The sequence below is a fragment of the Giraffa tippelskirchi genome, chromosome 13, assembly GCF_054371585.1.
Source record: "Giraffa tippelskirchi isolate mGirTip1 chromosome 13, T2T-mGirTip1v1.2.pri, whole genome shotgun sequence".
Classification (NCBI taxonomy): Eukaryota; Metazoa; Chordata; class Mammalia; order Artiodactyla; family Giraffidae; genus Giraffa; species Giraffa tippelskirchi.
The window spans coordinates 15926072-15950125 of NC_137287.1; the positions used below are offsets into that span (position 1 = coordinate 15926072).

Consider the following 24054-nt stretch of genomic DNA (forward strand, 5'->3'; position numbering starts at 1 on the left):
GTGATAGTGTTACTTGAACTCACTGAGCTGTGTAACTAAAAATTTCAATGACTTCATTGACTTCAAAGGAAGCTATCAGTCCCTGGACCTCTGCTTCCCTTTCCTTTGGCTTCAGATTTTCAGGTTCACTTTACCCACAAGCCCCTGGCAGCTCCAGGCTTACAGCTTACTAACAACCTCAACAGTAAGAATTCAGCAGTCCTGAAGTGACTCTATTGGTTTGATCTGTAGCCAGAGGCCTCGGGTGCTCCAGTTGGTCAGGTTTAGATCTTGTACCCTCCCCTTTAAAGACTGAACGAGTCAGCCCATGAACTAAGTGGCTGTTTCCAGGAGGGGGAAGAAAGACATAAACAACAGCTGTTCCTCAGTCCTTTCATTCTGTTTCACATTCTTATGGCCAGTTATTCATATCCTCCTCCCAGCTAGGCGTTAGGTTATCAGCTAAAAAGCAGGGTGGTCAGAGGGGCCCACTGATCAGGCTGGAGGAAGGAGCCACATCTTCTCGAGTCAAGACTGGATGGCAGGGTCTGGATGCTGGGACTTCTTTTGGAGAATCAGAGAAAGTACAGGGAATCAGACCAGGGGGGACAGTAGCTGCTCCTCAGCTTCCTGGACAGGGGTTAAGAGTGGGGGACCAGTTTTGACAAGGTGATTCAAACACTCCTTTATTGGGTCTTTAAAAATAAATCCCTGTAAACACCTTAAATTGAGAATGTGAAGCTGAGAAGTAGAATCCCAACAGCTTGTGTCCGTGGGGGCTGCGGGTCCTCTGAAGAAAGCTGCTTCTGCTCTGTAGGCAGAGTTGGGGGTTGTGGTGAGAGGAATGCTGTATATGCTTTCTACCAGAGCAAAGTCCCTCCTGGGGTTGGGGGAGCTCAGTTGCTCTCGCCATCACTGCTGATGATGCCCCGCAGATGTGACCAGTCTGGGGGCGGGGGGCGGGGCCGCTCTTCATCTGAGTCCAGGGTCCTGCGGTATAGCTCCCCTGGTAGGGCTGCTTCTCCTGAAGGGTTCCAGGCTGTGCGTCTGCGTGGCCGGCCTACGGGCAGGAGAAAGCAGCAGAGGAGTTGTTGGACAAAGTCTGCGTCCCACCTGCTCCTGGGGAGTGGAAGGAAGCCCCTCACCTGAACTATTGATGATGTTGGTAATATCCAAAGAGGCCACCTCGGCTGCCTCTTCCCGCTGCTCCTTCAGGGCCCGACACTTCTCTAAGGAAGGGTTACCTGGAGCAGAAGCAGCCCATGATCCTCCCTCCCCAGCAGCCAAATCCCTCTCTCTGCAGCCCCCAGGGCACAGCCAGCCTCACCCTTCATGCCCAGGGCTTCCAGCTCTGCCCGGAGAACACTCAGGCGTTCCTTGCGTGAGCGGCAGGAACCCAGCAGCTTCTTGTAGTTTCGATGGGCGCCACAGGCCCGGATGTAGCGCTTGAGCCTCCTCACAGCAGGGTGGTCCTCACCAGAGCGACCAGAGCCAGCCTGGCAATGGAAGACAGAAGCTGAAGGCCAAGCCTTCCGGGCTGGAGTCAGGGTCTCCCTCTTCCCTGAGGGTGGCCTCCCACTCCATCTTCAACCCTCACCTTCCTGCCTTTACTTTCTGGACTGCCATCTGTGGAAGAGGAGGAGGAACTTCGTGTCCTGCCTTTCTTGGAGCTCTTCTTGGAAGAGCGGTTCTTCCTCTCCTTTTTGGGGCTCCCCTCTGCCTCGCTGTCACTCACTTCCTTCTCTGAGTCGCTTGCCTCGCCACTGATACTGCCCTCTTTGGCTGTCTTGCCGGTAGTTGGTTTCACCTTCCTCAGGCTTTCTCCATCCTCCTCGCTGCTTCCACTCTGCCTTTTCTCACCCTTCTCCTGGGTCCTGTCTTTGTGCTTCCTCTGTACTAGGGGCTCTTCATCTTCCTCACTGCTATCGCCACTGCTTGCTGCTGCTTTTTCCTTCTGTTCCTCTCTGTCCCCCCGGTTTCCCACCAGTCTTGCTGCTCTGCTTTTCTGCTTACAGCTCTTCTCCTCCCGAACTGACATTTTCCCTCCACTGCTCTGGGCTGTGGGTTTCCAGTCCTCTTCTTCCTCTCTATTCTCTTTCTTCTTGGTTAGGGTCTCCTCCTCCTCACTCTCCTTTTCACTTTCCTGGTGGCTCTTAGCGCCTTTCTTTCCCTCTGTTTTCTTTCCCTGGGCAGGTTCCTCCTCACTGTCCTCACTCTCCTCCCTGGCCTGCTTCCTACTGCCTGAGGCCTTGCCTGGTGCCTGCTTGGTCTTTGTCCCAGGCTTCTTCTTAGTCCTGCCCTTGGACTCCTTTTCCTCCTTCTCCTCCTCCTCACTGCTCTCTTCTTTCCAGACCTTTCTCTTTCTGGCAGAGCCCTCTTCCTCCTCCTCACTGCTCTCCTTCACCACCTCCTTCTCTAATCTGATCTTTGCAGTCAGGTCCCTCTGCTGTTCCTCATCACTGCTCTCAATTGCTTTCTTTGAGGGTTGATTTGGACTCTCATCCTCGGTTGGAGTGACTTCTGCTGCCATCCCATTCTTTGCTGAGGGGTTGAGGCGGTCTGGACTGGAGGCTGCAGAGCTGGGCTCTGAAAAGTGGAGAAAAGAGAAGGTTGGGACGAGTTCCCCTGTCCCTTCCCCCTGCACTTGGGACACGCTGCCTTGAATCCTGCTTTGATGGATGGAAGGAAGGGCAGTAGGAAAAAGCTCTCAGTTCACCGTGTTTCTGGTTCTTGACTCCTGGGCCACGCGCCCTCATCTAAGTTCTTGGGACGTAAAAAAGATAGCGCCAAGACGCGTCCGACTCTTGCGACCTATGGACTGTAGCCTGCTAGGCTCCTCTGTCCATGGGATTTTCCAAGCAAGAATACTGGAGTGGGTTGCCATTTCCTTCTCCAGGGGTTCTTTCCGACAGAGGAACTGAACCCAGGTCTCTAGCATTGCAGGCGGATTCTCTACTGACTGAGCTACGCGAGAAACATAACATATGTCCAATAATTACTTTTTGAATGAACCAACTACGCAGAAGGCACTAACCTGACTCTGAATTGAAACGGAACCTTTTTCTCTCTGGGTCACGGCAAGGGATGGGAGACCTCTTCGCCTTTTTGCCAACGTGGAGCCTCTCTTCCTTCGCACTCGCTTCATCCACCTGTGTGTGCGTCAAGAGAGACAAACGTATACCAAGGAAGGGTTTTGCCGCACCCCTCTTAGGCCCCTCCTCCTTGGCCACAACCCCGGCCCGCGGTGGCCCAGGGTCACGCCCACACCTGCATCTTCAGCAGCTCCTCCTCCACCAGCCGCTTCAGCGCCTGCTTCTCCTCAGGTTCCAGGTGGTCGCGGCCCGCGTGAGCCAAGAATCGCCGCCGCACGATGGAGTGCGTAAGCGTGCTGCGGAAACACGTGTCAAGACGGAGTCCTTGTCCCGCCCCTGCCCTTTCCAACCCCAACTCCAACCTCCGGTGCACCTGAGGTCCGGGTGGCCTTGGAAGAAGCTACGGGTGAACTCCTGCATCTCATTCTCCCGCGCCATTTTGCTCCACCTGATATTGGCGGCTCCCGCCTTTTTTTTCCCCGTCCTCCGTCCAAGCGTTTGACAGGAGGTTGCGCACGCGCAGTGCCGTGACGCCGTGAGGCAGGAGACCGTTGCGTGTCGGTCGAGCGCCGCTTGGGCCGAGTTTGCCAGACAAAACTTGTTTTTGCCGAGCAGTTGGAGGGTCTCGTGGCTCCTTCCTTTTCTTAGAAGGAATCGCTTTTTAAAGTTCTCGTTAGAAATCGATTCGGAGCCGGCTACACCGTTGACTGTAACGTAATCAAACCGCGACGCTGCCTCCGTTCGTGGTCGCGGGCAACAACTAGGCCTCTGTGACTTTGAAAGACAGACGGAAAAGGGTGTCCTCGCCTGAAGACTAGGAACCTCAGTGGGGGGAATGTCTTCTTGTGACTTCAAATCGCTAAGCACATTTCGAATCAGTTAAGGGCGCCCTCCAGCGTCCTCCATCTTTGTGACATCACGCTTCGCTTCGGCGCCATCTTCCGCGTATCCCCTGGAAGCAAAGTTCCTGTCCCGATATTGCTCCGGAGAGCAGATCGTGTGGTTAAGATCCCTGAGCGCGGGGCACGCCGGGAGTTGTAGTGCCCCGGACCCAGCCCTGCCGAGTCCCCGGAAGTTGAGGAGGGAGAGGCCAGGCTGAACCGGCTCGGCGTAGCGGGACTTGGGACTACAGCTGAGGCGCTTCTCCCGGAGCCGGTCATGAACGGACCGGCGGACGGTGAAGTGGACTACAAGAAGAAATACCGGAATCTGAAGCGAAAACTCAAATTCCTCATCTACGTGAGTGCCGGGGTGGGAAGGTGGTGGGGGTGAGGCCTGGCGCCGGTAGGTCGTCAGTTTACCAGTGTGTAAAGGGAGCAGGGTGAGTTGTGGTCGGCTTCCAGACCCAATTTACGACGGCGGTTGGCTCAGCGCGCATCTTGCCCGTGGTACAGGAACACGAGTGCTTCCAGGAGGAACTGAGGAAGGCGCAGAGGAAATTGCTGAAGGTGTCCCGGGACAAGAGGTGAGACACGTTGAGGGGAGGAGGGAAGCCAGAGGGTGATGTGGCTCCTATGGATCTGCATTCGGACCCCATCCTGGAATGGGCCACAAATGCATGAGGCCGACTAGTTGGGGCGAGGGCCCGGAGGACATTGCAGATGGGAATAACCACTCTTGTTCTCCTGGCCTCTTCCCTCAGTTTCCTCCTAGACCGACTTCTGCAGTACGAGAACGTGGATGAAGACTCTTCTGGTGAGCAAGGTCATGAAAAATTGGTGGAGGACATGCTCCTGGCACTCCAGCAAGTTTCCTGGGCCCTCCCTTTAGGCCTTGGAGGCCAGGGCAGCCTAGTTGCTGGCCCTCCTCCTCTGCGGTTCTTTGACTGAAGTATTACTGAGTGTCTACTTTGTTTCAGACACTGAGCTTTGCACACGGGATGCAGTGGTAACAAAGATAGACGAAACCTCTTGGAGTTTGTATTCTAGTTGCCAGGAATAAGTAAGCAAAGAAATAAATTAGAATTTCAGATTGGAAGGGAATAAAATCAAGGTTAAGTGGTAGTCATTGGAATAGAGCAGGGGTTGATAAGCTTTTTCTGTGAAGGGCCAAGTAATAAGTATTTTAGGCTTTGCAGAACATACCATTTTTATTGCACCTACTCAGCTCTGCGGTCATAGTTCTGAAACAGCTATAGGTGTTGTGTAAATAAGTGAACATGGCTGTGTTTCAATAAAACTTTATTTAATAGCACTGAAATTTGAATTTCATAAAATTTTCACATCATGAGATATCTTTCTTTGGATTTGTCTTTTTCCCTAACCAACAATTTAAAAATGTAAAAGCCATGCTTAGTTTATAGAGCATACAAAAGCAGATGGCAGGAAACATTTCAAGAGAGGGTCTTTTCAGGAAGTAATGTTTGCGCTGGGACCTAAATAGGAAGAAACCTATCTTGTGAAGATGAGTGAGAGATTTCCTAGCAGAGGGAGTCACAAATGCAGATTCTCTGAGGTAAGACTGTACCAGTTTGTTTGAAGAGCAGAAAAGCTGAAGCCTAAAAAGCAGTGTTCTCAAGCTTTTTGAGCACTGTTGGCAATCAGTAATACATTTTACATCATGACAGACTCTCACATACTTCCTTACTTACAAGACAGAATTGAACAAAACAACGTTAAGATCACCATATGCAGTTCTGATACTTTTTAGAATGATTTTTTTTTTTTTTTTCCTCAAAAGTGGTAAGTTAAATTTGTGATCCACTATTAGGTTGATACCCACAGTTTGGAAAAGCCCTAAGATTGGCCTTTGTGGCCCTGTTTTTCTCATAAGCCAAGTCACATGCAGTCACCTTTCCATGGTGTCTAGAGCAGGGATCAGCAAACAGCCAGCCAGGTTGCTTGTTTTTGTAAATAATATCTTGCTAAAACATGCAGCACCCATTCATTTACATATTTTAAGAGAACAGTAGATGAGGTCAGAGAAGTAGAATCAGGCCAGCCCATGTACCTCATGGCAAATCATTCAGCTTTTATTCTAGTTTCTCATTGTTCCTTCCTGGAGGTCTTTCAGTTAACATCCTGTCGAGGGAGACTTCAGGATAGGCAGCATTAGGGAACCCAGCATGTTCACGGTCAGAGTGGGATATATCTGAGAAGCAAGAGCCAGAGATGTAAGCCACTTTTATATCCCAGAGAAGCCCACAGTGTGGTGAGGGAGACACCCACACATGACACTGCCTGGCACAGCGAGGAGAGCCCTGACTATTTATAGAGTTATGGGAGAATCAGCCATCAGCTGAGGGATTCTGGGAGACTTCTCAGAGAGGTGGCATTTAATCTGCTTCTTAAAGGATATCTGAGCAGAGCAAGTGGGAATAGTATATTTCGCCTGTAAGTAGTTGTCAAGTGAATGGTGGACCTTCTTGATAGAGACCCAACCTGGGGAATGACTTTCGGCTTTGAGAAAACAGGTTGGTGTGATGTGAATACAGTGTGGTTGGAAGACCAGAAAGGTAGGTTGAGGCCTATTTCTAATGCTGGCAGGCCTCAGTAAGGATGTGATCAGTTTTACATTTTAGGTCATGCTGGGGTTGGGGAGGACAGAGTGGCAGGAGTGGTGAGATTCCTGAGCAGGTGGCTTTGACATGGTGGTGGCGGCCTGACCTCTTGTCAGTTGGAGTGGGGAGCAGTAGGTGAAGGAAAGATTTAAGGAACACATTACCAGGAGCCTGGATGTGGGGAGTGGAGTAGAGGTAAGTGCTAAGACAGCTCAGAGGCAAATAAGAGCATAAAATGGTCAGGAGCCGGAGGCCTGGGTACAAGCCCCAGTCCCACACCTTCATTTCCGAGCCTCAGGGACTGCATCTGTAAAACGGAGGTGACGCTCTCCCCTTCCTCCTGAAATACTTCTGAAGACAATGAGAGGCAGCAAATGTCAAGCACCTGTTCAGAGCCTGGCACATAGGAAATGCTTGACAAATGTGTTAGCATGGAGGAGCCCAGGCAGGAGTTAGGGTGTAAAAGGCATTTTAAGAAGCTGGGGAAGCTGTGGGCCTCTCCACAATAGCACCTCTGTGCCCTTCAGGTTCACCAGAGCCCTTCTGTAGAGTTGAGATTACACCCCTTTGGGGTAGCTAGGGAACCCCCTCCAACCTCCCTACTGACCAGCCCTTCCCCTCGACAGACTCAGATGCCACTGCATCTTCAGACAACAGCGAGACAGAGGGGACGCCCAAGTTGTCAGACACCCCTGCCCCTAAGAGGTGAGACAAGTCATCCTTCTCTTGAGGAGGTGGGAGGTGGGGAGGATACAGGCCACCTCTCTGCCTCTGACGCCTTCCCCTGTCCTTTCTCCAGGAAGAGAAGCCCTCCACTGGGGGGCGCTCCCTCCCCCTCCAGCCTCTCCCTGCCTCCTTCAACAGGGTTTCCCCTTCAGGCCTCCAGAGCCCCCTCCCCATACCTGAGCTCGGTGAGTTGGGGTTAAGGGTGGGAAATGGTCCGATGCCTGGGAAAAGGTGGGCATCATTTGGGCAGAGGGGCCAGGCCTCAGGGTGAAGTCAGCCCAGCACCAAGGACATCTGTCTGGGGGTGGCCAGCAGGCGTCCCTCCGAGGGGTGTGAGTTGGGGCTGCCCGCTCCTCTCTGGTGTAGGAATGGGGGACAGGCGTGACTGAGGAGAGCAGACTCCAGGACACAGTCCTGCTGCTGTCCCCTCCCGTCTGTTCTCAGGAGCCACACTCATCACCATCTCTTGTTTTTCCATTCTTCCTCCTGTTTGCATTTCTTCCCTCCACCCCCACCCCATCCACTCCATTTCCCATCTCCATCCCCTCACTCCTGCCTGCAGCTGGCTTCCCCCACCTACCCCCCATTCCCTTCCGACTACCTGGCCCTGCAGCTGCCCGAGCCCAGCCCCCTGAGGCCCAAGCGGGAGAAACGGCCCCGCCTGCCCCGGAAACTCAAGGTACCCTGTTTGGGGGACATTAGGGAGGGGCCAGAACGGCAGGACAGCCATCTGAGGGAGGCTCAAGACGGCTCTAGGCTGGGGGCCTGGCCTAGAACTATGAAGGACTTATGTGGGACTGCTCCCAGGGGCCCAGCCCAGGGCTGGGTGCTGAGGGGTGGGTTCCAAAAGTCCTGGCTCCTGCAACACCAGTCAGGTCAGGCCCAGCCTCGGGGGATGCAGAGTGAAGACTGCTGGGGGCCAAACTCCTTTTCACAGGTGTTCTGTGATCCCAAGGAGCCCCCGAAGAGGGATGGAGTTGTGGAATCTAGAATTAAGTCAAGGTTGCACCACTTAAAAACCATGTGACCTTGACCCTCTAGGTCTCAGGTTGTGTGTGTATGAAGGGAGTGATCAGACCACATGTAATCAGCAAGAACTGTGGAGTGCCTCCTGTGTACCAAGCAATATTCTAGGTGCTGCAGATACAGTAGTGAACACAACAAAAATCCCTACCTTCTCAGAGCCCACGTTCTTAAAGGGATAGGCAGAAAATAAGCAAGATAAATAGGTCACAGTGTAGAAAAATGGATTCAGGTAAAGAATCCATCTTACAGTTGTGTGGTCAGAAATTTAAAAGGGAGTCCAAAAAAAAGAAATTTAAAAGGGAATAAGCAGCAGCCCTTTGGCTGTCTGGAAAGTGTTTCGTTTAGGAAGGAAGCCAGTGTGGTCAGAGGAAGGTGAGAAAGAGTGACCAGAGTGTAAGTCAGAGCAGCACCTGAGGGGCAAGGACGTGGAGGGCCTCAGAGGTGTTGTAAAGATCTGGGCTTGTCCTGTGAGTGAAATGGGAGCCATGGGAGAAGGTGGGGCCTAGTGGGGTCTGATCTGACTGACATGTTAAGAACATTGCTTGACACTGCTGTGAATAGTCTAGGGGTTAGGGGCAAGGTTAGGATGGAAGTGGGGAGACCAGTGAGGAGGCTACTGTAGTCAGCGAAGCAGTATGGGGAAGGGTGGAAGTCGATGATGGGTGAAAGAGCCCTGGGAAGACCTGTGTGGCCTGTGAGAGAGAGGGGCGTGGACAGTGATTCCAGGCAGTTTGCCCTGAGCAGCTGAAGAAGTGGAGTAGCCCTTCTGAGTCGGAGAGGACTGTTGGGAGGAGCAGGTTTGGGAGGGAAGGTGACTTTGGCTTTGGACATGTTGAGATGCTGTCTGGAAATGTGGACAGGACAACTGGGTAATGTGAGCCTGGGCCACATGGGCTGCATATTTGGAAGGTCAGGAAGGTAGATGGAGAGAAGAGGTTGGCACCCTGAGTGCCAGGAGAGATGAGGACTCAGAAGGCACAGTGCCCTTCCAGCTCTGAGCCAAAGTGATATAGGGACTGGTCTGATGGCTCTCCATTGGGTAGACTGTAGACTCGAGACTCTGGAGCCAGAAGTGAAATGGGAGCCATGCTTGTGGTAGTCAGGAGTGTGGGTTCTGGAGTTTGAACCCCAGCCCTGCCACTTACTTCTGTACGACCCGGACTTTGAGCCTGGAAAATGAGTGACTGCCCAGCTTCTGTTTCACTCTCCTCAGCACGGTTTTTGCTTCTGGCGTGTGGGACGGGCTGGGGGAGAGGGCTCAGGCCGCTGAAACCTGGAGCAGAGGGTGGAGGCGTGGTGCGGGCTTGGCAGTTTGAGGCTCTGAGGTTCTGCGTCCTCAAGCAGAGATGTGTCAGGAAGCTACGTTCTAGACATGCAGGGCAGAGGGGCCCAGATGGATCACTGTGCATGGGGGAGAGGGTGTGTCAGGGAAGGCGTCAAAGAACAGGTAACATCTGGGTCCAGGGTGAGTGACATTTGGGTATTCAGGCTGAGGCGATGGTGAAGAGAAGGCAGGGGCACAGTGAAAGTGTTGTCTGGGCTGAAGCATGAGTGGTGAGAGTGAAGAACATTGGAAAGAAGATAGGGTGGGGTGGGTCGTAGACAGCCAGAGGTTCTGCAAGAAGAGTAAGGGGTCACTGAAGTTTCTGGGTGTGGTGGTGTGAGGAGACAGGAGGGGCAGGTCTGAGGAGGAGAGGGAACGCTGTGAAGACTGAAGCAGGTCAGTCAGGAGCCCGGGCCTCGTCTGCACATGCGCTGTGTGACTTGGGTAGATTGTTTGACTCTGGGAACCTCCACTTGCTTCTCTGTTCAGTGGGGTCCCTGTGAGGATAAAATGAGTCAACAGAGAGACACTTAACCCAGTGCCTGGCCCCTGGCAGGCCACAGATAAACATTTGCTGCTGTGGGTCATTCTGAGGAGGCCATGGAGTGAATCCAAGCAGAGGGGACTTGGGTAGGGACTCGAGAGGCTGTGGCCAGAGGAGGGCACAGCCATGCTGCTGGCCTTTTCAGTCGGGGATGTGCATCTGGTCCCGTGTGTGCACATGGGTGCCTGGTACTGTGTGCAAGGGCACTGTGCAGAGCTGGCCTCCTGCCTGTCATCGGAGCTGGCAGACTCCTGTCCCCCGAGGTACAAACCCCCTCTGGCCTTCCATGCCACCCCAGGAACAGCAGTGAGTTGGAGGGGAAATGCCTTGAGAAGCAGAGAGTAGGCCTCTGGGGCCCGAATGTGTTAAAGCAATCAGAAGGGCCACCATGAAGACCACTGCCCCGCCCCCACCCTGGGGCCAGACTGTACACTGCCCGGTGGGAACCTGGGAGGCCTGTGCCTTCAGACCTCCACTCCAAGCCTCTGTTTCCTCTGGCCGATGACCTCTCCTCCCTTCCAGAGTGGTTGGAATGGTCAGAGGTCATTAGCGGAAGTCATTTGGCACATAATAGGTGTTCAGTTTGTGCCCACAGGCAGAGCATGAGGCCCCCAGAGCTCTGGGGAGGATTCAGAAGGACCTGGGGGGGACAGCTGGAGGGTTGAGCTGGACAGAGGCCACTTCCCAGCCTCAGCACAAAGCTGGACTTCTGATCCATAGAAAAGGGCACTCCAGGTGGAGGGACCAGCCTGTTCTCAGGCACTGCCTGTCCCCTGAGGCCCTGGAGTGGAAGAGTGACACACTCAGGTCTGTGTTTTAGAGAGCTCACTCTGGCTGCAGTGCGGAGGAGGAGCTGGATCTGGGAGAGGCTGAAGGCAGGGATTCCAGTTAGGAGGCTGGTCCCATAGCCCAGGTGAGCTGAGAGGAGGGCCTGGCCCAGGCCAGTGGCTGCGGGGATCACAAAGAGGGGCCCGTCCCAGACAAAAGAGGTAGAAGCCTCACATAGTGTGTGTTGGGGGGCGGTGAAGACCTTGGACACCCTGCACCGCACCAGTGAGCCCCTCAAGAGGAGGAGGGAGAGGAGGCCAGTGGAGGCCAGCAATAACTCAGGTGCCCAGAGCAGTCAGGCAGGCCCCTGACTGGCTCTGACTGCTACTACAGGGGCAGCCACAGTGCCTTACTGGCCAGGGCCAGGCCCAGCCTTTCCTTCCTGGTTTCCTGTGAGACCCCCTCCACCACCACCCTCATCTCCACCTCCATCACCACCCCTCACCCCCAGGCACTTGCTTATTTAAGGCTCTGAAGGGGCTGAGGTGGGGCAGGTTCCCTGACTCCAGCCTTGGCTGGCCTGTGTGTTCACTGCCCCTTGAATGAGCCTTCGCCCCCTTCCCTGGCCCTTAGAACTGTCTTAAGGGGCAGTGCCAGCCTCCTGTAGCTCCCAGTGCCTCCCTGATAAGCCCTCCCTATGTTTCTCCCCCTGCTGCAGATGGCGGTGGGACCCCCCGACTGCCCTGTGGGAGGGCCGCTGACCTTCCCAGGCCGGGGCTCTGGGGCTGGGGTGGGGGCAGCCTTGGCCCCCCTACCCCCACCCAAGATGCCCCCCCCTACGATCCTGAGTGCCGTCCCTCGGCAGATGTTCAGCGATGCGGGCAGCGGGGACGACGCCCTGGATGGGGACGATGACCTGGTGATCGACATCCCGGAGTGAGCCCCTCTGCCCAGCCCCCTGCCCAGCCCCCTCGGTGCCAGAACACATGAGCCCCCAGCTTCCGCAGAGAAGTTTATTGACACCCAGTTGCCATGCTGCGGCCACGGACACAGTCAGAAAAGGCGTAAACATGCACGAATGTCTCCCAGAAGGTGGGCCCTCTCCAGGGAGGGCAGGGGTCCTGCCCTCACATCCCAGCCCGATCCAGAGGACAGTTATTTAAAGGAGTGGCCAGGGCCATCTGTCACCTCTCAGAGAGGCAGAGACCCTGTGGTGGCCCCCTGCTTAAAAGGGCAGCCGTACAGGGCTAGGTATTGTGTGTGTGTGTGTATGTGTGTTGTTTTTTAAATGAAGATTGTGTATTAAAGAAGTGGCTCTTTGTTTTTTCTCCTTTTCTTTTTTTGGAAATGTTCTCCTCCAAACCCCCCCGAATCCGACCTCCTCCTGTAGGGGAGGGGAACGGGCAGCCTGGAGAGGCAGGAGGAAGAAGCAGCAGCCGGGGCTCGGGGCTCAGGGCTCTGTGGGACCCTCCCGCAGGTGTGCTCAGGATGGGTGGTTTGCATATTTGCAGGTTGTAGCAAGTCAGGCAGAAGGAAGTTTGCATATGTGAATATAGATCTCCACAGTCCCTCACAAGAAGACAGACCCACGGTCATGGAGACTCTCACAAAATAAGGTAGTGCGGGGTGGGGCATCCACCCCGTGTAAACGTGCAACACACTCGTGCGAAGGTTGGGTACTGGACCCGGCCCCAAGGGGCCTGTGCCAGGGGGCCACTGTGCCACTCAGGCTGAGGGCAGCGCCCCGGCTGCAGGGGGCAGCTGGCTGGTCAGAGTGTGCCAGCGCTCCAGGGCTGCGTCCGGCTGCTGTAGACAGTCGCTCCAGTGCTTCCGGGCCTCTCCCCGGGCGCCTGGCCCCAGGGACACGCCACCTGGGGAGCAGCAGAGGCAGGCAAGATCAGGGCCCGGCTGGCTGCAAGGCTGCCCTCCATCAGGCACCACCCGGCAGGCTCCTGCCTCACCGATAAAGTCGTTGGATTTGCCGATGTCATAGTCCCAGACTGTGACTTCCAGAGTCTTGGTGGCCAGAGTGGAGAGCTCCATATCATAGAAGAACTCCTGGGACAGGGCAGGTCACACCTTCCATGAGGTGCTGCCCCCAGTCCCAGCCCCCCCACAATTTCCGGTCTCGGTCCCATTCACCTCATTAAATTCCGGGTTGAGAGTCTTCTTCTTCACGCATGTTTTATGCTTGGATTTCTTATCCACGTCCGGCCTCAGGTACCTGCCAAGGAGTGGGGGGAATGGGAGTTGGGGAGGTGGGGGCAGGTAGGTCAGGGACAGGCCAGACCCCAGAGGAGGATGGGGCTGGGGGCAGGTCCCTGGGGAGGGGAGGAGCGACCTCAGGACAGGGCAGGAGCTCACGTCTTGACATAGGGGTCGGAGTAGCCGTTGACGTCCATGGCAGCCAGGTGGGCGCAGCGCACGATGCCCACCAGCAGCCCGCGGCGCCTCGAGCTGTAGCTGAGGCTCAGCAGGATGCGACCCCGCTCCTCCAGCAGCCCCGGCCCCTGCTCCGCCTGCTCCAGCTGCGGGCAGACACGGGGGTCAGCGACGCCCCCCACCACCTCCCACCAGAAGCAGGCCCCGCGGGTGGCTCACCTCCTTCAGGTAACAGGAGATGCCCCTCAGCGCCGCAGACATGGAAGAGGGTGAAGCCAGCTGAAGGGGCAGAGAGAAAGTTCTGGAAACCTGGTCTCCCTGGGGCCCCTTGCCGTGGTACCCCACCGCCCCACACAGACCGGGACCTGGCGCTCAAGGCAGATGTTAAAATGCTTCTTCTGTGAAGGCTTGAGGCGGCGGAGGGGTACTCGGATCTCCCCGATGAACTCGTTGTGGCTCAGCTTGTCTTCATCACAGACGGAGATCCTGGTGGGGAACTGCAGGGTCAAGGCCCCCTGGGGTACCTGAGCCCCACTCCAAGGTGGGAGAAAGGTCCCCAACTGAATTCTGAACACCCGAGACTGGTCCCAGCTCTGCCCTCAATACTCTGCTGTTAGTTGCTCCGTGGTGTGCTACTCTTTGCAACCCCATGGACTGTAGCCCTCCAGGCTCCTCTGTCCATGGGATTTCCTAGGCAAGAACACTGGAGTGGGTTGCCATTTCCTCCTTCGGGGGATCTTGCCAACCCAAGGGTTGAACCCGGGTCTCCTGCATTACAGGCAGATCCTTTCCTGTCTGAGTCACCAAACCCCTCACTTGTAAAACAGCTGTCTCCAGCACCAGGCCTGGAGCTTGAGGAGGATGCTTTGATTTGCCTGTGCCTCAGCCCCTCCCTTTCCAGCTGCTCAGGCTGTCCCTGACCATCAGGACCTGCTCAGCTTGCTGAGGAAACCCTCATAAATCTTGGGAATACTGCCCCCTGCCCCCTACACACACATAACTACCTCCATTCAGGGCCTGGGGACTGGATCCAGCTGAGCGTGCACAGGGTGTGCACTGGTGAATGTGGGTCACGAGACCAGGACGTCAGAGCCAGAAGGGACTGGAGGAGCCTCGCGCAGTCGGACCAGGAGCCCACACCTCCTCCCCAGAGCCCTTGTCCTTTACTCTGTGGAACAGGAGCCAGCCTGGCAGATACTCATGAGCCCAGGAATTAAAAGATACTGCTTTGGGACTTCTCTGGTGGTCCAGTGGCTAAGACTCCATGCTCCCAATGCAGGGGGCCTGGGTTCCATCCCTGGTCAGGGAACTGGATCCCACATGGTACAATTAAGATCAACTGAGACCTGACAGAACCAAATAACTTAAAAAAAAAAAAGACTGCTTTTACTTCCATCCATCACCTTCTGCAGCCCCCTGCCCTGCCTTCAGCGTGATGCTGTTGAGCAGCTCTGTCCTGTAGAGATGTTCAGTTCCCAGCTCTGCCACATAGCGACCACATGACCTTGAGCAAGTCACTTAACCTCCCTGAACCTCATTCCCATTCCTGTCCCGTGAGACCTCACTCCTTAGAGATGTCAGGGAGACACGGGCAACAATGGGCTGTGTAGGTCTGACTTGAGTCAGGGACTCTGAGAAGTCATCCCAGTGTCCAGGGAAAGACTGCAAGAGGAGGCAGAGCCTTGAATGATGAGTGGGGTTCAGGCCAGCAGAGAGAGGAGGCAGGAAGAGGCACAGCAGACAAAGGTGGGGAGTGAAGAACCTTCACAAGAGGGCAGTCCTCGGAGGAGCAGTAGGAGATACTGGGGGAGGGGGTGGCAGGAAAGTCAGGGAAACACTTTGGCTTGCTCCTGAAGGGGGTGGGGAGCCACTGATGGTTCTGGAGCATCTGAGGGCTTAAGGGGAGGCGGGTCAACCAACCAAAGAAGGTTCCAATGACAGCTGTCCCCAAGAAGGTGCTGAGCTGAAATGCTCAGGACGGGGGAGGATGGACCCCTCACCTGAGCACCTTGTGCGTGATGTCATCGACCGTGATCCCACTATACGTCAGGTCCTCGTTCCACACGGGATTCAGCGTGTTCCTCTGAGTCTTAGTTTTTAGTTTATTGGCCTTAGGTGAGGGGATGAAGGATTCACAGTATGTGTCCCCCAGATCCACAGAGGCTGGAGAAGGTTGGGAACCCACAAGCTGGGGGGACTAGGGGAGGGGAGAGGCCAGCCAGTACCTTGCAGGCTCCAGGCAGCAGGTGCAGCTTGACATAGGGGTCGGCCAGGCCATTGAAATCCATGGGCTTGAGGCCCTGGAGAGGACGAGAGGGAAGATGGATGTGAGCTCCCAGCCTGCCCACCCGCCTGCCCTCTCCCTGTCTGTCTCTCTACAGCATGGACACTTAGGGGCTGGAGGGGAGGAGCAGGAATTAGGCCTGGGGAAGGGAAGGGAGTGGAGAAGGGAAAGGCTACTCCAGTATTCTGGCCTGGAGAACTCCATGGACTGTAGAGTCCATGGGGCGCAAAGAGTCGGACACGAGGGAAGGGAGAATGGAAACCCACACCTCTCAAGATAGGAGGCCAGCAGGGGGAGGCAAGGAGTACCCACCTTAGCCCTGAGGATACTACAGTGCAGAGTGCAGGAAGCCTGGTCATAGAGAAGGTCAAACTCCAGCGTGCCCAGGGCGGCTGGAGGAAGAGAGAAGAGCTCACCTGAGTGTGTAAAGACAAGGTGTGTGTGAGAGACGGGTGGGCAGCCCTGCTCTGTGCGCCAGCTGTGAAGGTGTGTGCGTGTCTGCGGCTGTCAGCCCGCGAGCCTGTACGTGTCTGGGTCCCTGGCTGGGCTGCAACTGGGACTGTGTGGGTGGTTGAGTGTCTCAGCAGAAATATTGAATATTGAGCCTTGCTGAAGCTGTAATCTCCACTCTGACTGCAGCTGTGGCAGCAGTGCCCGCCGCCTCCCCACCCCCACCAGAGCCCAGGCCCTTCCCACCAGCCTGGAGGCCCCCAGGAGTGCCCTGGGCCCTTCAAGCCCCCAGACTCACTGGTATCATCCGAGTCATAGCTGTCCACCTCGGCTCCCTCCTCGGGTGTGGTGGCCCCAAGGAGGGCTGCCGGGGGGGCCAGGGCCAGGGGGGCCAGATGAGCAGGGGCCTCTCCGAAGCCCCCGCCACCCCCTTCGAGGCCGGGTCCCCGGCGGGGGAAGTAGTCGGAGATCTGGCGGATGGGCCGGATGGGCCCCGGGCACACGTTGATGGCCATGTGCTCCTGGATGTTGATGGCCATGCGGTCGCCCCTGCGGCCCCTCATGAAGCACCCCTGGCTTGGGGAGGGAGAGAGCGTGAGCCCTGGGCTGGCTGAGTCCTCAAACCTCCCGTCTGCTGGCTGAGGGCCAGGCAGCAACCACCGGGGTCTGAGGGCCCTCACTGGCCTCCCTTCCTGGGCGCTGAGGGAGAGGGCAGCCTGTGCCAGCCGAAGGGCAGGCAGGAGGCCTGGGCCCTCCAGACCCTGAGCTGTGCTCCCCCTGGGGCCGGGCTGGCAGCCACTCCCCAAAGAGAGGTCCTGGCTCCAGCACAGCCTTGCCCACCTACCTCTAGACTGTCCCCTGTCCTCGTCCCAGCTCCTGCCCCTCATTCTGGGCTTCTGTCTGCTCTGGGGCCCTGCCGACCCCTCAAGTGGCCCCTGTAGGCCCCCTCCTCTCCCTCTCTGAGGCTCTGGCCATCTTTCTGCACCAGGCGCTGTTCTGGCCTGGGTGTCTGTCACCCGCCCCTTAGGTTCTCACTTCCCACAGTCCCTTCATTCAATCTCAGGGTCTGCCTGCTGGCTGGTCCCCGACCCCCTGCGGCCCAAGGTGGGGACCCCCACCTCAGAATGTTTCTTCCTGAGATTGGATCTCCAGCGGAGCCAGGAATTGCAGCCTCCGGAGAGCCGAACACCCCCCAGAGGCACAGACAGGCTGACACACACACACGCTCACCCGCACCCTCTCGCCCCCGGCAGCCCAGCCCCCAGCACCTATCTGTGCGCCTCCAACAGGTGCCCAAGCACTGGGGGGCCAGCGGGTGCGGGCTGGGCGGTGGCGGCCGGCGATTCCCAGGGCGGCCGGCGAGAAGAGCGCCGAGTCCGGCAGTCTGAGCCGAGCGGGAGGGAGAGCCGGAGAAAGTGCGGGGAGGAGGGGGTGAGCGAGGTGGAGGCTAGGAGGCGGCCGGCGCGGGCGGCGGGGGGCGGGGAGGGGCGGCTAGAGGCTGGGGAGGGGGCGGGACTCTCCCGCCGGCGCCAGCCCGGTCACACTTAAGATGCGCACCGGGGTGCACACACACTGGCAGGCTGGCACACGCATCTTGCACGGACACTCCCGCGCACACGCCTGTGCCCACGTGCGCACGCTCACAGTCATGCACAAACCCAGACACGCGCTGGCACACTTACCCCGGAGAACTTCGCAGACACACGCTCGCAAACACACGGACAACCTGCGCCACCAGGAACCCTCAGAGAGAACAGCCTGGTGTTCCCCAGCTCCTCCCTGGAGACCCGAGCCCCCGCGCCCAGCCCGCGGAGCCTGGCTCCGCCGCTCTCTGCTAGCTTCCCTCCAGGGTCTCCAGGGCAGACCACCGGCCTAGTTGCCATGGCGACGCCGGATCGTCCTACCCGCCCCCCCGCACCTCGCCAGTCCTCACGCCCCTCCCCCGCGGAGTAGGGGGGAGGGTGTCTAGCCTCCCCTATCAATACCCGTAGGGGCGGGGCCTGTGGGGCGGGGCTTAGAGAACCGCAATGCCCAGGAGCAGGCTGGGGAAGGGGATCTGATCCGCCTGCGGTCCCTGGTTTGGGATCTCGCGTCCCGGCCCCTCGGCTGGGAAACCTCACAGTTTGAGGCCCGAGGCTGTGGCTCATCTCACTCTTCCATCCTTTGACTGGTCAGGCTTCTTTCTTTGGACCCAACCCGGCTCCCGAGGGTCCATGTCCGCTTCTTAGGGGTAGCATCTCCTTTGGGAATCCACCTTCTCTCACCTTCCCACTTGCAGTCTGACCCTCAGGTGCAGCGGGGCACAGGAAAGTGAAAGTGAAGTCGCTCAGTCGTGTCCGACTCTTTGCGACCCCATGGACTGTAGCCCACCAGGCTTCTCTGACCATGGGATTTTCCAGGCAAGAATATTGGAGTGGGTTGCCATTTCCTTCTCCAGGAGATCTTCCCGACCCAAGGATTGAACCCGGGTCTCCCACATTGTAGGCAGACGCTTTACCATCTGAGCGGGGCACAGGGCTTCGTTCTAAATGCCCCAGAGCCCTGCAGGCCTTCCTTCTCCTCTCCTTCTCTCACCTGAGCCCAGCACATACCTGTCAGTCTAACTCCAGTCTTTGATCTTGGTTCTCTTCTCTCCCACATTTGTCAGCTCCCAATGACAAAGTCCTCACAGTGACCTTCAAGGCCCTTCAGCCTAAGGCTGTGACTTCTCCTATCTCATCCCCCTTACTCATCTTGCTGGCTTTCAGGAACATTACTTGCAGTTCCTAGAACACACCTGGGCTGGGTCTCTCAGACCTGCGGAACTTGCTCCCCAAGTTCCTCAGCCTGGAAGATCTTTCCTTTTTTCAGAGGGCACCTTGGACCCCCTCTTCCTAAGACACATCCCCCACACCCCCAGCCCAGCCCCCGGCTTCCTGAGCTCTTATAGCCTCAGCTCTGGTGATGCTGGTATGTCATGCCTGTTTACATTTCTGTCTCCACCACCACTGAGGAACAGAGGCTGTCCCAAGCTGGGCCTGGCACTCGGTTGTCATCATTAAATATTGTGATTTTAGGTTGTGTAGCAATGTGAATATACTTAGTATTGCTGAATCTGGTGCTTGAAAATGGCTAAGATATTGAGTTGGCCATAAAGTTCGTCTTTTTCTGTAACATTTTAAGGAAAAACTCGAATGAACTTTTTGACCAACCCACTATAACTATTCATATACGAATTTTTACCACCACCCCCTTTTTTTTTTGGCTGCACTGTGTGGCATGTAGGACCTTAGTTGCCTGACCAAACTCGTGCCCTCTGCAGTGGGACTGTGGAGCCTTACCACTGGACTTCCAGGGAAGTCCGTACCCCATTTTTTTTTAAGTAAAGGAAATGTAAAACCAAACTATACTGAGATACCACTTGTCACTGATCACATGGTAAAAATCAAAGCAAATGTTAACACACAATGTTGGTGAAGCTGTGGATAAATGGGTACCATCTCTGTAACCACTGTTAGACTCTTTGATCCAGAAATTCCGCTTTTAGGATTTGGCCCATGAGCAAAATAACAGAAGTTCAAGGTTATTAACTGCACCATATCTGCCATGGCAAAAGATTGGAAACAACTTAAATGTCCATCTGGTTCAATCAGTTATGACACAGTTTCACACAATGAAATAGCATGCAGCCATGACAATGAGGCTCTTTACGTACTTATACAGAATCATCTTCACAGTCTCATCGTAACTGAAAAAAGTAAGCTACAGAGGAACATGAATGGAATACTGCCATTGAGTAAAAAAAGAAAGAGAACTTATATATGTTTGTTTATTTGTGCATAAATATGGAAGGCTGCACAGGAAAATGGTAGCTACAGTGACCTCTGAGGGGGCTGTCATGAGGCAGGTGAGGGCAGGAATAGGAAATGTTTATTTTGTACCATGTGCATATGTTACCTACTCAGAAGAATACTGTAAAATAGCATCTTTTAAAAAATAATTTTATTTATTTATTTTGGCTATGCTGGGTCTTCACAGCTGCTTGGACTGCTCTCTAGTTTCAAGGAGCAGAGGCTATTCTCTAGTTGCAGTGCGCAGGCTTCTCCTTGCAGTGGCTTCTCTTGTTGTGGAACACAGGCTCTAGGGCGCCCAGGTTTCAGTAGCTGAGGTGTGGGCTCAGTAGTTGTGGTTCCTGGGCTCTAGAGCACAGGCTCAATAGTTGTGGTGCACGGGCTTAGTGGCTCCACGGCATGTGGGATCTTCCCAGATTGGGGGTCAAACCTGTGTCTCCTGCATTGGCAGGCAAATTATTTACTACTGAGCCACCAGGAAACCCTGAAATGATATCTTTTTAAAATAAAAGCAACCATAAGGCTTCCTTTGAGTTTCTCCAGGATAAGAAAGGAGGCAGGACTAAGGGAGATGCTATCCATGATCAGAGCTGGTGAGTTTGAGGAAAGGCAGACCTAGGTCTGCAGTGAGAGGAGGGGCAAGAAGCCCACACCTGCTTCCTCCGCTGCTTTCTTCTCACGGGGCTTAGTGCAGACCCATCATGGGGCATCCAGAAAGCGTTGTTGCAGGAAGGCGAGGATGAGGCTGGAGTTCTGGCTGGTTGCAGGGGGACATGCAGACAGTGCTGAGCCCTGGTAAGTCTAGAGGTAGAAAGGCTTTTCATCCATCCACTAAGCCAATAAATATTTATTGAATACCTACTCTATATTGTGGTGCCATGGCTATTACCAAGATCAATGATCTCTGGCTTCACAGGCTTGTAGGGGAAATAGACAAATGCACAGACAACTCCAGTGCAGTGAGACAGATGCGGTGACAGGGGGATGGTCAGAAAATTCAGGTTCACTTCGCAGGGGAAATGTTGTCTCAGCTGAGACTTGGGAGATGAGGAAGAATTTCTGGGTCAAGTAGGGGGCAAGAGAGTAGGAGGCAGAGGTGTATGCAAAGGCCGGGGTATGCTAAGGAAGGAAGCTGGGAAAGAACTGAAGTGGGTAGGTAGACAAGAGACTCACAGATCAGGGTAAGAAGTTCAAGGGAAGCGACTGGAGGGTTTTAAGTAGTGGATCCATGTGTTCTGGTTTGTTCTCAATGGGGGAAGAGCAAATAGAGATCATTCAGTCCACAAAACATTGCAGTAAGCCAGATGAGACATGGGGTTGGCTTGAATGAGAAGAGGGAAGTAGATGAACTTGAGATTTAGATTGGAAATTGAGCCAACAGTTCTTTTTAAAATATATATATATATTTACTTACTTATTTGGCTGTGCCGGGTCTTAGCTGAGGCATGCTGGATTTTTTTTTTTTAGTTGCTGCATGGGAACTCTTATTTTCAGCACACAAGATCTAGTTCCCTGACTAGGGATCAGACCCAGACCGCCTGCAGTGGGACCACAGGGTCTTAGCCACCAGACCACCAGGGAAGTCCTGAAGCAACAGGCCTTGATTATGGGTTTATTAGGAGAGAAATAGGGAGGGGTTTGAGGCAATTCCTAAGTTTTTATGTTTAGCAAAACATCTAGAGCAACAGCGAGCTCGTTTGCTGCAATGGGAAGAAGGCACAGGTTTGGGATAGGACAATTGAGAGCGGTACTTGGGATCTACTGAGTTTGAGATGTTTTTGGACAGAGTCATGAAGCAGGAAGTTGGGTAGGGGAGTCTGGAGCTCAGAGGAGAGGGCTGGGCTGGAAATATACATCTGTGAGTCACCAGCATATAGATAGTATTTAAAGCCATGCGACTGGATGAGATCACCTAGAGAGAGAGGGTATAGATAGAAAAGAGAAGGTCCAAGCCTGAGCAGCTTAGAGGCGGAGGAGTCAAGAAAATCGGTGAGTGCCTAGAGGCAGGAATGTGCACACTCTGCTGAGAGTCAGAACCAACAGAGAAGTAAGGGTTAGATTTGGCAAGTTATGGGGTCCTTGGTGCACCCACCGAAAATGACTTCAGTGGAGTGATGGGGACGAAACCAGTTGTGAAGAGTTTGAAGGATACATTAAAACTGAGTGAGCAATGACAGCAAGTGTAGACAGCCCCTTAGGGTTTGTCTGTCTACACTCAAATAATGTGCATCCCTGAGTTCTCTCTCCTCTGTGGTGCCCCAGGGCAGAGACCATGCCCTGGTGATTTCTATCTAAGCCATAAATGGAATCCAGCACATAACAGGAGCTCGATACATTTATTTAATGGTTGGATGAATAAATGAATGGATAATTCACTGCTAGTGTCCAAAGGGCCTTTTCTGGTAGAGGACAGCTGTGTTCCTTTGAGGCAACTCAGGAAACTGTCAAATCCACTCCAAAGGCTAAATAGAGTCTGGACCCCTTCTCCCAGGACCCCTTCTCCCAGCTAAGCCCTGGAGGGCAACTGCCTATAGGCCTGCAGAGGGAGCCCTGGGCCAGAGCTAAGAATCAGGCTGAGTCCCTGCTGCCCCTCACATGCCTGTGCTACTAGGCACTTCCTTTTTCTGAGAAGAGATATATGTAAGGTTCAATCCCTGGGTCAGGAAGATCCCTTGAGAAGGAAATGGCAACAAATTCCAGTACTTTTGCCTGGAAAATCCCATGGACAGAGAAGCCTGGTAGGCTGCAGTCCATGCAGTCACAAAGAGTGGGACAAGACTGAGAGCACACACACACAGAGCCAGTCCCCCAGAAGGCCCCGTAGATGTGAGTCTGTCTCCTCCTTTCCCCTCTTTTTCCTCTCTGCGCCTTTTCCTTGTTTGAGGAAGTAGAAGCTGACCCTGACAAGTACCTCCCAGGGTTGCTGTGAGGAGAATAGGTGGGTAGTCCCTGAGGGTTGGAAAGATGAAGGTGGGGATCCAGTGGAGGAAGGAGCCTCCTTCCATAGGACAGAGGACCTCACACACCACAGACACATGTCTGACATGGGGCATGTCAGGGAACTTGTCAGAGGCTGTTAAACAGGCAATTGTGTAGCAAAACCAAGAAGACCCTGAAGTCTCCTTTGGCTTGGATGGGGCGGGACAGATGTTTGACAGGCCTACCTGCCAATCGAAGGGGAGCTAACTATTATCCGCTGAGGGAGGCCCACAAGAGTGAAAGTTGCTGTGGAAAGTGACAAGGGAAAAGAAGAAATCAGAAAGGGGAAACAGAATGGACCCTGAGGGAGCCTACCCAGAGATGGGCAGTCTGTGAAGCCTCTAGGCATGACCAAGAGACCTGCCCCGAGATGGGTCAGAGGACTTCTTCTGACCACCCCCATGCCTGCCATTCCCCCAACGATATCTTTTCCTGAGGCAACCTGATGGGATGAGGTGGGAGGACTTGGAAACTGGGAGCTGTGTCTTCCTTAGGTAAGGAGAAACAGACAGGCAGACGTAGACACTGCTGCCACCTAGTGGAGGTGCCTGCTGTTTCTCTAGGTGGCTAACCCTACCGTTGTCCTCAGCGGAGCACCAAGAGATGGAGTTTGCGGCATGGGGAAGATCCCCCGGCCCCTGCATTTGAGGATACAAGGCAAGGAGGGGCCCCAGGGGGCAATATAGGTGCCCTTTGGAAGTGTGTGTTGCCTACATCACCTCTCTCTGTCTTGGCTCCCTCTTCTGTAAGATGAGGACATAGTACCTACCTCAGAGGATGTTATGATGGTTAAATGAGTCAGTCCATGAAAAGTACTTGGCATCGTGGCAAGTGCTCAATAAATGCTATCTGTGGTCGATCCAAGGGGGTAACTGGAGATGTTTAGCCCTGTCCTCCATCCCCCCCACCAATCCACTGTGCCTGCTATCCAAATGCTGCTTTCCTCAGTTCTGGCTTTCAGCAAATTGCCCCAGCAAGCTCCTCATTTGTAAATCCTGGGGCTTCCACTCTTACTGTTCTAGCAACAGCATCAGTCTGAAGGCTCTTTGAGCCCCAACATCTCCCCTCCGGATTCAGGGGCTTGCGGGGGAGGGTCCTGGATCCTAACACTTCCTCTCTCCCCTCACCCTAGAGTGTGTAATCAGAATGGCTCCGGGCTGTGACATCACAG

At 54.8% G+C, this 24054-nt stretch overlaps 3 protein-coding genes across 21 annotated transcripts; 1 reads left to right on the forward strand and 2 right to left on the reverse strand.

Annotated features, from left to right (window-relative positions):
• Positions 1–638: 638 nt before the first annotated feature.
• Positions 639–4045, reverse strand: HIRIP3 (HIRA interacting protein 3). Of its 3 annotated transcripts, XM_081553121.1 has the most exons (8): positions 3445–4045; positions 3247–3367; positions 3014–3128; positions 2387–2565; positions 1577–2302; positions 1307–1475; positions 1125–1223; positions 639–1039 (listed from the first exon to the last, which is right to left on the reverse strand). In XM_081553121.1, the coding sequence occupies exons 1-8, from the start codon at positions 3507–3509 to the stop codon at positions 876–878; spliced, it is 1638 nt and encodes a 545-aa protein (XP_081409247.1). In that variant the 5' UTR covers positions 3510–4045; the 3' UTR covers positions 639–875. The 3 variants fall into 3 exon arrangements, with proteins under 3 accessions (XP_081409247.1, XP_081409245.1, XP_081409244.1); XM_081553119.1 differs by having other exon boundaries at positions 1577–2565; XM_081553118.1 differs by having other exon boundaries at positions 1577–2565; positions 3010–3128; positions 3245–3367.
• An 88-nt stretch (positions 4046–4133) lies between these two features.
• INO80E (INO80 complex subunit E) lies at positions 4134–13135 on the forward strand. Of its 13 annotated transcripts, none has more exons than XR_014072296.1 (10): positions 4134–4310; positions 4466–4536; positions 4714–4766; positions 7197–7275; positions 7370–7481; positions 7859–7975; positions 11011–11103; positions 11677–11894; positions 12470–12574; positions 12893–13135. XR_014072296.1 is itself a non-coding variant. In XM_081553175.1 (8 exons), the coding sequence occupies exons 1-8, from the start codon at positions 4230–4232 to the stop codon at positions 12474–12476; spliced, it is 738 nt and encodes a 245-aa protein (XP_081409301.1). In that variant the 5' UTR covers positions 4134–4229; the 3' UTR covers positions 12477–13135. The 13 variants fall into 13 exon arrangements, 8 of the variants coding, with proteins under 8 accessions (XP_081409301.1, XP_081409305.1, XP_081409308.1 ...); XR_014072297.1 differs by having other exon boundaries at positions 11824–11894; XR_014072294.1 differs by having other exon boundaries at positions 12470–13135.
• DOC2A (double C2 domain alpha) lies at positions 11958–24022 on the reverse strand. 5 transcript variants are annotated; one of them, XM_081553124.1, is made up of 12 exons: positions 17757–17924; positions 17343–17458; positions 16373–16650; positions 15937–16016; positions 15566–15640; positions 15341–15450; positions 13700–13826; positions 13560–13619; positions 13323–13486; positions 13101–13182; positions 12920–13016; positions 12274–12829 (listed from the first exon to the last, which is right to left on the reverse strand). In XM_081553124.1, exons 3-12 carry the CDS (start codon positions 16635–16637, stop codon positions 12684–12686), a joined length of 1206 nt encoding a protein of 401 aa, XP_081409250.1. In that variant the 5' UTR covers positions 16638–16650; positions 17343–17458; positions 17757–17924; the 3' UTR covers positions 12274–12683. The 5 variants fall into 5 exon arrangements, with proteins under 5 accessions (XP_081409252.1, XP_081409250.1, XP_081409248.1 ...); XM_081553122.1 differs by lacking the exon at positions 17757–17924 and adding an exon at positions 23653–24022 and having other exon boundaries at positions 12276–12829; XM_081553125.1 differs by having other exon boundaries at positions 12276–12829; positions 16373–16646; positions 17757–17930.
• Between the last annotated feature and the right edge of the window lie 32 nt (positions 24023–24054).

What these genes read in the sequence shown, in the direction of transcription:
- HIRIP3 (XM_081553118.1), bottom strand. Translation starts at nt 3,509, where the DNA reads ATGGCGCGGGAGAATGAGATGCAGGAGTTCACCCGTAGCTTCTTCCAA. An exon ending in CAAGGCCACCCGGACCTCAG is followed by an intron (nt 3,368 to 3,444) that starts GTGCACCGGAGG and finishes GTGTTTCCGCAG; the next exon opens with CACGCTTACGCACTCCATCG. An exon ending in CAACATCATCAATAGTTCAG is followed by an intron (nt 1,040 to 1,124) that starts GTGAGGGGCTTC and finishes TCCTGCCCGTAG; the next exon opens with GCCGGCCACGCAGACGCACA.
- INO80E (XM_081553175.1), top strand. Translation starts at nt 4,230, where the DNA reads ATGAACGGACCGGCGGACGGTGAAGTGGACTACAAGAAGAAATACCGG. An exon ending in CGTGGATGAAGACTCTTCTG is followed by an intron (nt 4,767 to 7,196) that starts GTGAGCAAGGTC and finishes TCCCCTCGACAG; the next exon opens with ACTCAGATGCCACTGCATCT. An exon ending in GACACCCCTGCCCCTAAGAG is followed by an intron (nt 7,276 to 7,369) that starts GTGAGACAAGTC and finishes TCCTTTCTCCAG; the next exon opens with GAAGAGAAGCCCTCCACTGG.
- DOC2A (XM_081553122.1), bottom strand. Translation starts at nt 23,706, where the DNA reads ATGCCAAGTACTTTTCATGGACTGACTCATTTAACCATCATAACATCC. An exon ending in CTATGACTCGGATGATACCA is followed by an intron (nt 16,017 to 16,372) that starts GTGAGTCTGGGG and finishes CTCTTCCTCCAG; the next exon opens with CCGCCCTGGGCACGCTGGAG. An exon ending in TCCGACCCCTATGTCAAGAC is followed by an intron (nt 13,183 to 13,322) that starts GTGAGCTCCTGC and finishes ACTCCTTGGCAG; the next exon opens with GTACCTGAGGCCGGACGTGG.